The sequence below is a fragment of the Manacus candei genome, unplaced genomic scaffold (assembly GCF_025592945.1).
Source record: "Manacus candei isolate 608988 ecotype Guabito, Panama unplaced genomic scaffold, ASM2559294v1 h1tg000142l, whole genome shotgun sequence".
Taxonomy (NCBI): domain Eukaryota; kingdom Metazoa; phylum Chordata; class Aves; order Passeriformes; family Pipridae; genus Manacus; species Manacus candei.
The window spans coordinates 478,246-489,868 of record NW_026138190.1 but is presented as its reverse complement, the minus strand read 5'-3'; the positions used below and the strand labels follow the sequence as shown (position 1 = coordinate 489,868).

Sequence of the window (11,623 nt, the reverse complement as noted above, 5' to 3'; positions counted from 1 at the left end):
TTTGCCCGTCCCCCTCCCGCCGGAAGCTGCTCCGATCCCGCCGTTCAGCCGGGGCTGCACTGGGTCCGTGGAGGTGCCCAGGAGCGAAGCGAGCGGAGCGCCGGGAGATGGCACTAGGTCCCTGTGGATCAAAGCCCCGGCTGCGCCCGGCCGGGCTGGAGCACACAGCCCCCACACAGCCCCACGCGGCCCCCACACGGCCCTACGCGGCCCCCACACGGCCCCACACGGCCCCCACACGGCCCTACGCGGCCCCCACACGGCCCCCACACGGCCCCACGCGGCCCCCACATGGCCCCACACGGCCCCCACACGGCCCCACGCGGCCCCGCCTCCCTTCCAGCTTCCATCCGTTGCCTGGCAACCGGGAACGCGGTAACAGCGACTGTCGCGCTGGTGCTGGCGCGGCAACACCCGCAGTTCCCGATTCCCTCTCACCCTACCCTGTTCCCAGCGGCCTGAGCTCCTTCCGGCAGCGACACTGAGCGCTTCGCCAAGCGAATCCTTGGAGAGATTGTCTCTCCGAAAAGTCGATCTTGCAGTTCGTTGAAAGGGAAAGACTGACTGGGCTCTTCACCAACTGAGCCCTTGCAGAGAACTGCCTTTGAAGATCACTCGTGTCCTTTATTGGAAGGTAAAGCTTCGATATCCTTGATGATGTTCAGCTTGACACCCTGCTGTTATAGACCTGGTTTTCCTGAGACATGTCAGGAATTTTTCCCCAGCCCTGGGAATATTAATTCATTGCTTCCCTAGGTGGCCTCAGCTGCTGTGTCCTGGCACAGCTGGTTCCTCGGCCCAGGCTCAGGCCGTTTGTGCTCTGAACACAAAGCTGAGGGGCCAGAGCTGTCTGTGCCTTGAGCCTGGAGCAGAGGGGGAATTAAGATCCTTCCTTAACTTGTGGGCTGGGTAAAGGGCTGTCTGAGGTGGGGAAGATGAAGATCTCCCCCCACGGGACAGCGGTGGTGGGCTGGAGCTGTGCTTTATCCTGTCCCTGCAGAGAGCTGGGACTGATTTCTGAGTTCTGCTCCTTCCCCTGAGTCTGGCAGGCAGATCCCTGTAGGCTTTATAGAAGTGGAACCGTGGGGCTATGGAAGAGCAGCCAGGACTAGAGGGCAGGGGAAGCTGCTAGCCTGGATGGGGGCGTGGAGAGTGGAAGCCCTCTGTAAACAGCAGTGTGGGCATAATGGACAGGCTTCATTTGAAGTGAAATGAAACTGCAGTTAGAAAACTGGCACAAGTAATCCAGTTATTCTCAAGACCAAGTAATAAATCACTGAAATCCAGATTAATGTCCCATTCCCCATTAGATGGTAATTTCCAGCTTTAAATCTCTTGCTGCAGCATGTCCTGGTGTCCATAAGACAGTGTCATGTTCTCGTGTTTCTAGTCCAAAGTAAATGTTCACGTTTGAGTTTCGTCAGTGCTTGAGACCCACTTTCTGGAGTTGTCTTCTCTTCTTTCCCTTTCTTGCACGACACAAACAGGGAGAGGTGGTTGTCAGGCTGGTGATTGTTTACCCATAGCTTCTTGTAGGATAGGGATGCTGGAGAAGAAGTGCCACTAGGATAAAGTCTGACGTGGTCCTGCTCCCCCATATGTTGCATTTATAATGGCTCATGTCCCTTTAATGGTGTCTCCTCAGTGACCTAGCAAAGTTTGATGGCAAGGTTCACTCTTGTAGCTTACTACATAGATCATGATCAATTCACACACACGCAGGCACAGAGATGGGAACATCTATATTTATGTGTACAAAGGTACACATGATCAATTCACACACACGCAGGTACAGAGATGGGAACATCTATATTTACGGGTACAAAGGTACCTATCAAAAGTTACCCTTGAGTTCAGTGAAATAATCACATCAAATCCATTTGCATTTCTCAACAGCCAAAAGTACTGTGTCTGGTTCTGAGACCTTCACTGCAGCAAAGATTCTCCCTCCCCGAACTTGGTCCAGGGAGGGGGAACACAGCTGATGCAGAGTCTAGAGGTAAGTCTTGTGAGGAGTGGCTGAGGGAGTTGGGCTTGGCTGGCCTAGAGAAGAGGAGGTTGTTACAGTTCCTATACCACCAGCTATGGGCTGTCCACTCTAGCTATTAATTTTTAAGTAATATTTAAGCTACAGCTTTGTCTCTTCTAACTATTATTAATGTTCAGAATGTTAGCTCCAGGTTTCACTATGATCCATCTTTGAATTACACAACATAGCCATATAGTTCAAATAAAGTCCAACTTCCAGCCTAACAATTCTAACTACTTATGCCAAACAAGCATTTAGCTACTTTCAAATAATATAAAATTTGCAGGACCACTGTATCTTTTGGGTCTGCCAGGAATGGGATTCTGGATTTTCAGCATTCCATTGTTGCTCCTTCCAGGTGAGCTGAGACACAGTCACTGGTAGGACTTATCCACCCACAACATCCTTCAGAATGGATTCTGGATTCCAGAGGAGAGAGGTGCTAGCTCGTCCTCTAGGGCCAAGAGAGGCTGAGAAGCCTGAGCGTGTAAGTACCTGCTGTGACCAGGAGCTGTGTTAAGGCTGGAAACTCCTCCCGTGTCCCTCTTCTCCCAGCCCCTCCTGCTGTCCACAGCACCGTGGAGCTACAGACCCCCTCCCCAGCTCTTAGGGCTGTGCTTCTGTTGGCAGGGGCTGTCATGGTGCATCAGGGACAGTCCAGAGTCTTGCCTGGCTGTGCCACTGGAGCCAAGTTAAACCAATGTAAAGCTGAACATGAGCTTGTGCTTCTTTCTGTCCCCTGTGTGTGGGCAGGAATTCCTTCTGTCAGGTTGGCAAACTCACTGTGCTGCTCTGACCACACCTGCCCTCCAGGCACCTGGGCATGTAGTGGGCGGCTCAAATGCTGCCTGAAGCCTTGAGAGAGGTGGCTGGTCCCCCCTGGAACAGGTTCCGTCTCATCTCCTGCGTGGAGCACAGATCCAGCTCTGCACACAGCAGTGGAATTGGGGCAAGTCCTCCTTCCCACCCACAAACGTCCCCTTTGTTGCCTGGAGCTCACTTGACTGGGGGTGACCCAGTGCTGAGGCTCTGTCAAGGACATCTCTCTGTATTCTTCTGTGGATGGGACTGTGAGGCCAGACAGAGACAAACCCCGTGCTAATTACAAAGAGAGAACTATGGACCTATTGCTCTGCACCTCGGTCTTGGCACAATGCCGCTTTTCTGCTTCCCTCACACTCAGCCAGCGCTGAGATCTTCACACACGGGGGGTTGTGAGCCTTGGGCAAGGATGGAATTAGGGGAGTTTGCCACTCTCTGCAAAGGTCACTGGCTCAATCCAGTGGAAGTAAAGAGGACACAAATTCCCCAAGAGCAGAAGTCCCCACATGTGTCACATCAAACCATGGAGAAGCTAATGAGGCAGAGCCACCTGGTTAGAGCAAGTGTGTTCTGCTCTATACCATTAATTTTCTGATGTTAAATATTTCAGCAGGTAACTTCCAGGACTTCCAGGACTGTCCTGGTGGCTGTGATCACAAATAATTCATCAGAGCCACTTGAACAAGTAAAGCCTCTCTGAACAAGGGCATTTCTGAGGCTCTTGCTGTTTTTTTTTCCTTTCAGCTGACCATTTTTGACTTCAGGAAGGTGGGTCTCAGGTTCAGGAAGAAGCCGGACAGCCCTCAGGAGGCAAAACTGCCCAAGATTGCCCTGCACCTAGGCACAAGTGAGAACTCCAATTACAAGGTAGCCTTTTCCTGCCCTTTTCCTTGCTGTTTGATGTGACATTTGAAGAGGCTGCATGCCTTGCCTCCAGCTTATTGAAACACCTCAGTGTCCAGGTCCTGTTGTTGTTGCAAACTGCTAGTGGTGGTGGAGTTCCTTCTGCTGGGGCAAAGGCAAAACATTTTCTCCTAGTGAGATGCTGGAGTCCTGATCTGTGCTAAGCCAACACAAATAATTTCTGCTGAAGCTGGTGGGGTTTGCTGGAGTTTAGCTACCATGGTGAAGGCATGATACAGGGGAAGGCTGGGGCAGGACAAAAGGGCACCAGCTTGCCATTTTCCATTGTCCCACTGAAAGAGCCACCTCTTGCTTTGGTGTTGTCACTGACAAATGCTGGGGGTCATAGGATTCCCTGCACAGTGGTAGCGCTGGCCTTTGAAGGCTGAGGTAGTTACTCCCAATTTAACACAACTCCAGTCTTACTCAAGTTGCCCAGCACTGCTAAGAAAAGAGCTGAACCTTATCCTCATCCAGCATTCACCTCATTTGTCCTATTCCTATCTACTGTGGTACTTTCTTTTTGCCCTTAACCTACTCTGGTGCTGTTCTCTTCTTACTGGTGTCTCAGCTCTAGAGTCTGGAGTTGTGTGGGCCTCAGTCTTCCTGCCTCAGAGTAAATGTCATCCAAAATTTGTTTCCTATGAAGTCTGATGTAAATTCTTGAGTTTCACTTACTGCTTGGGTGCTCAGTCAGTGCCCAGAGCTCTGGGACCCCATTAGCACAGGGCTGTGCTGGAGGTAAGCGCTGCCCGGCATTTTGGAGAAGGAAAGCTGGAGAAACTCCTGCCAAAAGAGCTGCTGAGCTTGCGCCTGCTCAGTGTGGTCTAGCAGCTTTTGATCAGCTCAGAGCAGAGGTGGGTGAGCTACTGTTCCCCCAGTGGCAGCTGGGCAGACCTAGTTACACCAAGAGCCTGTACTTCACCAGGGATCAACAGAGAAGAGTCATTCACGAACCTTCCTCCCAGCAACTGAACCTCTCCCTGCTCTCTCTTGCCTCTCCAGTTCTCATCACCTGACCGGAACAAGACCTTGCTTGAGCCTGTCCCATCCGAGCTGGTGTTTCAGAACTATGTCCTTGGCAAGGTCTGTGAAATGCCCCTGCTTCTGAGGAATAGAGACAAGGTAAGTTCTGGGATGTGGAGCTTTAACACTGTGCTAGAAGAAGAGGAGAGTACTGTAACCCCCATGGTGTACAGCAGAGCAAGTATCAGCCGTAGCACATCCAGATTCACCACCTTGGATTTGCAAGATGGTGGGAATTTTCCTGTGCTGAGGATTCTTCCCTGATTTTGGCCGTGCCTTGGTGGTATCTGACCCAAAGGAGCTTCTTTCCCCTGAAAGCCCTGGATTGATGGGAAGGCTGTGCAGTTCTCACCTGCTTTCATGCTTCCCCTCGAGTGTCCACCACCACGTACTGTGGCTCCTTGGTTAATCTTGGTTCCCGGCGGGCATCTCGCCTCTCTCAGCCTGTTGAGCTGCCTCTGTGCAGCTTGCAGTCAAAGCTCAGGGGTTGAGTCTTCTCCACTTTATGCTGGAATCATGATTAGTCATGATGATGACTAGTTATGATTAGTGGCACTGGCACTGCAGGACATGTGTTTGAAAACAGCCCTGGAATCGGACTCATTTAGCAGAAGCAGCAGGAGGCCTTTAGATGCCAGTTCAGGCTCCTGCCAAGCTTAATTCAGCTCTGCTCAGGTTTTCCAAAGGCAACATGGTGCTCTGCTTTCCCTTTGCAGAACTACAGCACATCCAGAGCAATGTGCTCTTGAGGGTTTCCACCTTCACTTGAACAAAGTGTGATTGTTTTGCAATTCCCCAAGAAAGCTGAGAAGGAAGAAGTTGAAAAATGTCAGCAATTGTGTTGCACTGTAAAGAGGAAAACTGAGACCTTTTGAATTTCAGTCAGGGAAACAGTTTCTCAACTGACTCTTGTGCCAAGGGCAAGCTGTTGGGAATAGACAGCAGGGAGTCCAAATCACCTGGTTTAGACATTGTGAGATGTGATTTGGTGCTCAGGGGTTGATACCCGTGTGCTAGAAAATGCCTGTTTGCTGTCCCTGTGCCTGTGTTCCCCTGAGGGCAGAAACTGGCAGTAGGGTGGCTGCAGGAATGCCCAGCAGTCTGGCTTGCCTGCACTGGCAGCTGCCTGGCCACAATCACTAGGCAGCAAGAGCCCCTGGAGAGCTGAGATTGGCTTTTAATAATGAAACCACACTGTCAGTCGGTGCTGCTCATGTTTCTCCAGGCAGAAAATAACCTTTCGAGCCCAGAGTTGACAGGCACAGCCTGCAGGGCCGTCTGGCTTTCCATCACTCTGGCAAGCTGACTGCTCTCATCTTCTGCACCAGCCTTTCCTGGCAGTGTCTTGTGCTTCTTCCTTGCTTCTTTACAGCCCATTTCAATTCTCTTTGCCATCTCATTGTGTCAGGGCTTGTCTCTTTGTCTTGCTGTGTTCCTCCTTTTCTCTTCAGTTTTCCAGTAAGGCCAAGTATCTGGTCTCCTCTTGCTGGTGTGCCCATATGACTGTGTCCCTACAGCTGGACTTCCCCACTCCACCTCAGTCTGTTAGAAGAGAATTTCTTCCTTCCCTCAGGACAATGTGCTGGTTTGCCTTCAGGTAGCACATTCTCCCTCTGGAACAGGGCTGCGTGGCTGTGTGCAGGCAGAAGCAAGTAGATTCTCTGGGCTTATTGAAAATGAGGATGACTTGGTTCAGGTGTTCTATCTCCATACTGCTGGTGCCTGACCTTCCTTCCCAGCAGGCACTGCCCTACTGCCTCTGGCCGAGCTGCTTTGCCCAGGCAGAGGGATCCAAGTTCACCCTTGTGTATCCTGTGCTTGTACCTCCAGAGCTAAAAGTCCTTTGGGAAAATGGTCAAGGAAGGCTGTCACCAGGGCACACCCAGGCCTCCTCCTGTTTCCACAAGTGGCAAAATCACCGTTTTGTGTCTTTCCTTCAGGTTACTCAGCTGGTGAAGGTCACTATGGACAACTCACCTTATTTCAAGTTGGTTGGCCCCAATGGTGTGTGCCATCAGATACCACCGGGCTCATTTTGTACTATAAACATCCTTTTCACCCCTGAGGGGAGCAAGGTGAGTTTGGAGGAACGTTCTCTCTAAAGCCAGGGCGTTTGTTGCACACTGGTTATAGCCCAGCCCATGCTGTGAGGTCAGCTCTGGGCTGGGGGCAGGCAGCCTGGAGCTGGTCACACCTTGGCACAGCGTGGTGCTGCCAGGCCCTGCAGATGGGCCTAGAGGGCTTTGCTTTCCCTCCATGCCTGTTCTTGAACGTTCACAAGGGAAGAGGCAGATGGAACAGCAGGGAAATGACAGGGAGGGGTGTTGATGTTTAGCTATCTCTAGGCTCAGTGGAAGGGGTTTTATTATGGAAAATACCAGAGGAACAAAAAGATCCAGAGACCTTTATTCTTTCCCATTGGAATGGAGCAAAAATGATGCTTTTTCACATGCTCTGTTCTCCAGCCTTTATTAGTATGAATTAGTGGTCATTTTTGGGGTGGAAGAGGTCAATTCACACCCACAAAGGGTCATAGAAAACAGCACTTTTTCTTCTGCCATGAGGATGGCACTCCATGCCCTCAATGCTGTGCCAGTTACTTTTCCTGCAGGATCATTTCCACCAGCTTGTCTGCATCAGTGAAAGGGAAAAGGTCTCTGTGCCAATCCGAGCCATTGGTGCCCGCCCAGTCTTGGACTTCCCTGACCAGCTGGACTTCTCGTCATGTCCAGTCAACCACAGCACCCAGAAGACTCTGCTGGTTCACAACACCGGGAACCTGGAAGCCTGTTACAGCCTCAGCACTGAGAGGTAAAGCAGCTCATCTGTCTTAGTGCAAAACACCTTTGGGTGATGGCAGAGTTGGGAAAGAGTATCCCAAAGGAACCAGAGCATCCGAGCTGCTGCACTGCAGCCACAGCTGGAAAGGGGCAGGACGTGTGGGGTCTGCTGTTGCTTCTAGTGTTTTAAGCAGGATGCAACTCCTGAGCTTTGTCTTTCCCAGATTTCCTAGGGACTGCTGGAACACGTTAGTAGTTGGTCTGCACCCTCCTGAGCACCAACACCTTCTGAAATGACTGCCTCCCACTGTCAGCCAAATAAACCCATTCTCCAGGAGGCCTCAAGCGTGTGGTACATCAGGGGGCCTCTCATCAGATGCCCACCATGAGCTGTGTTGTAAACAGCCTGTGCAGTTCGTGTTAGTCAAAGCTGATCTGATTTCCCTTGTCAGCTTAGGGCATCAGTCATCTCTTCTGTTTCATGAAGAACCTTTGAAAACCAGTATAAATTTTCAAGCAGATTTCATTCAGATTTCTTTTAAAATACTCTGAAGTTCATGTGTTTCTGCTTTTTTTTTCAATTTATTTTGTTCTGTGTTAAATTTTTGTCAAACTGTCATTCATTCTGCCTTGGGAACTTTCTTCAAGGTCCTCTCATGCCTGTTGATCTACCATCTGCCCATAGGCATATGCACAGGTGTATAAGAAACAGGAGCAATTTGGGGAATATGTGAAAATGTAGGAGATGCAGGGACTGATTTGGGTTCTTAGTCCTGAACTTGGCTGGATCCTCTTCTGAGAATTTGAAAACAGGAAGATCCCTTCTTTCTCAGGCATCCCCTGAAGTCAGCACCAGGAGTGTTATTCTCCATCCAGCCATCTGAGGGCAGGAGTATATAGACATGGGGCAGGAGTAGGAAGGAACAGGAGGGAAGGTAGCGCTGAAGAGTTGCCCCTTGACTAGTAGCTTCTCTGTTCTGGCAAAAATTCTGGCAAAAGAACAGGAAAAAAAATTCCGTGCCTTTCCCACCCCAGGCAATGAACGCCCGAGCCCCAGCAGAGCCCTGCAGCAGTCCTGGCATCCCCATCAGGGCAGATGCAGGAGCACAGAAAGTAATCCAGCTCTGGGGCTGGTGGGACTTGTCTTTCCTCCTCTCTCTCCAAAGTCTCAGGCCCAGCACAAAAACATTGCTGACCCAAGCCTTCTCCATTAGCCAGTAGTGATGTTCTCACTGGTGGTAATGGGCCCGGGTCAGGCCCCTAATTGCAGCAATAGCTCCTTAGGGAGCAGAAATGGCAGCAATTCCATCAACTGTCACCACTGACAGGAACAAAGTTCAGCTTGCACACGGCTCCACTTGTTCTTCTTATTTTTTTTTGTGTTGCATTCTCTAATCATCATCAGAATCCCCAGGAAATGTTTTTAAGGTGACAAATTAACCATCAGCAAAGCACTAAACTTTTGTTTTCTCAGTGGGGCTGTACAAAGAGCACAAAGCCCAGCAGCCACTGGGCAGAAGCACCTTTGACCCGAGCTATCCCGAAGCATTAAAGCACTGATTTTTGTATCTGTCAGGCAAGAGCTGTTTACCTGGTGACAAAGCGGAATTGCTCCTGTTAAATCCAAACTGCACCAACACATTTGCCTAATTATTTCCCTTGTTTCTCTGGCGGGCCAAGCAAACAGTTACCAGCCTGGATGACACTCCAGAATCCCAGACTGCATCGCTGGGGAATACACAGAAACCTCCTGTTCAGCTCCCTTGATGTGCTGCTCTTAATGGCACTTCATTTAGCTGGGATTGAATCCTTCAGGCTGTAAACCGGACCCTCCTTTTGGATATTGTGTCCAGGTCACTGTATTGCTCCAATTTGCAGTTGCACTCCTTCAGAGTTTTCATTGCTCCTTTTCTTCCAGCAGCTTTCATTGAAATGCTGATAAAGCTGATAAATTCTTAGGCTAAACCAGGATGTTTACAAAGAGAAAAACAACCCCAAACAACCACACTGCAAATTAAACTCATTATTCTCTGGTCTTCAAGGAAGACTTTATTCTCCCTCTTGATTCCTAGGCTGTACTCTCACAGGACAGGGAGTGCCCTGTCATTTGCATCTCTTGAATGAAAAGAGACATTCCTGAGGCAGTCAGTGTCATGTGCATGCAAATAGCTCTTAACCCTCTCTGTGCTCTTCCGAACCATTCTCTGCTGGGATTGCTGGCAGTCAGACCCTTGAGCCTTCATGCAGAGTATGGGGGAGATGAGTTCATTTCATCCAACAGGATTTTCTGAGGGCTGCATCTCCTCCGAAGAGAGTCAGTAGCTATTTCTGATGCTGTGTGTTCTGTCTGTCTTCTGCTGACTGTGGTTGCTTTGCTTCTTGCTTGCACAAGTCAGCTGAAGTGACGTAGACTGCAAATATTGTCCCCAAACCTCCCCCAAGAGTCCTGATCTCTCTCTTGGTCTTGCAGCCCTTTCACTGTCGGTCCAGCCACCGGAACCCTCGATGTTGGTGAAGCCATGCAAGTGACAGTGGAATATCACCCGCTGGAGACCGGGCACCATTGCACATCCCTGGCAGTGCACTGCGACAGAGGTGAGTGCTGGGCACTGCACGGTGCACTCACCCTGTGTCCTTCCAAATAGCAAAGCCCCTTCTAAGCAGAATAACGTTAGACTTGCTCTGCAAACTACTTGTAGAACTGTTCCTTTCAAAGCCCCTGTGTGTTTCAGTGCTCAGAAGTGACCAAAGAAGGGGCCAAGGCTGAGTCTGTCCCTGTCCTGGATGTGCTGTGTTGCTGTGTGCTGGTCCATCCCTGGGGGGACCCTGGTGCCAGCATGGTGTTCTCCATCCTGCACCCCCACCACAGTCCTCTACCAGCACTCCCCACTGTCCCAGCCACCTGAATTCCCCCTCCAGCAGCACCGCCCCGTCCCAGCTTCACCGCAACGAAAAGTGCAAACTAGTTAGTGTTTAGGGGGTTGATAAAGTGGATGCCCTCAAACAGGGATGAGATCTTGGAATCCTGTTTTGCTGGGAGTTGCTGAGTGGAGGAAGAAGGAACCTTGATTCTCCATTGCAGTGTGGATATGCAGGGCTGCAGTTGTATTCCTGGACAGTGCTGTCTGTGACATGAGCTTTCCATCCAACTCTCTCCAATGCAATGTGTCTCTTGCTCACCTCTGTCCCCTAAGCTGCTTCTCTGTTGTCTTGCCACAGACCCTTTTTCTATGTTGCCCTCTACACATACATGTAGTTTCTGTCTAAGAACATTTTCAGGCCCTCAGGTTCCTGTTGGATGACAAATCGTGACAAATTGTCCCTTATTCCCATTTCTCAGGCCATTCATGCTCTCCAAACCTCTCCCATCTGTCTCCCATTTGATTTCTAGGTTCAGGAACCCCATTCAGTCTTCATATAAAAGCTGCTCTGTACTTTTAGTCTTTCTCTCTGCTCTTCTTTCTTTCATTTCAAATGTTTCAGTTTGGTGTTTGAGATCAGAATGATATCAAATATTTCTAGACTGATGTGGCCATGGGTTTGGACAGAGAGGGGATGATGGCTTTCATGGTGTTGATTTTCTAGTGCTTTGTCATATTGAATGTTGTAGAATATCGTGTCTTGTTTCCTCACCTTAGTCCCCTTCTGCCATGGGCTTCACTTCCCTTGCTCCCCTGGACCTCCCTTTCTTCACACCTGCCCCCAGGAATCTTTGCTTGTCAGCAACAAGGGATTGGGAGAGGCAGGAGTCTCATGGGGTGCCTTCAGGAAACTCTGGGCTGTGACTGAGTGGGGCTCCTTAGAGTCACCTGAATGAATTTGATGCAGAATTGCCTGGGATCTGAGTGGGTCACCTGAGCACACCTGACAAATCTCACTGTAAATACTGTCACCTTGGGACAAATCTCTACAAACACACGCAGAAATAAGATGCTTAAGCTGGTGTCCAGGACATCCTCACACTGTACACACGCAGCTGTTGGGATTTGGTAAGTGTACTGATCCGTGGAATTACTTATCCAGCTAAAGGCTGGACACTTTCTTCTGTTACCTGTGGTTTGCT

The 11,623-nt window shown here is 50.1% G+C and overlaps 1 protein-coding gene across 1 annotated transcript in view; it reads left to right on the top strand.

Moving 5' to 3' along the window:
- Nucleotides 1-397: 397 nt before the first annotated feature.
- The window catches only part of LOC127462867 (hydrocephalus-inducing protein homolog), a 131,371-nt gene continuing 120,145 nt past the window's right edge, over nt 398-11,623 (top strand). Inside the window, exons 1-8 of the mRNA XM_051771804.1 lie at nt 398-634; nt 1,897-1,999; nt 2,388-2,516; nt 3,596-3,718; nt 4,760-4,879; nt 6,721-6,855; nt 7,377-7,591; nt 10,031-10,155. Coding sequence (XP_051627764.1) covers nt 2,442-2,516; nt 3,596-3,718; nt 4,760-4,879; nt 6,721-6,855; nt 7,377-7,591; nt 10,031-10,155 — 793 coding nt within the window. The 5' untranslated portion in view covers nt 398-634; nt 1,897-1,999; nt 2,388-2,441. The remainder of the gene's footprint in view (nt 635-1,896; nt 2,000-2,387; nt 2,517-3,595; nt 3,719-4,759; nt 4,880-6,720; nt 6,856-7,376; nt 7,592-10,030; nt 10,156-11,623) is intronic.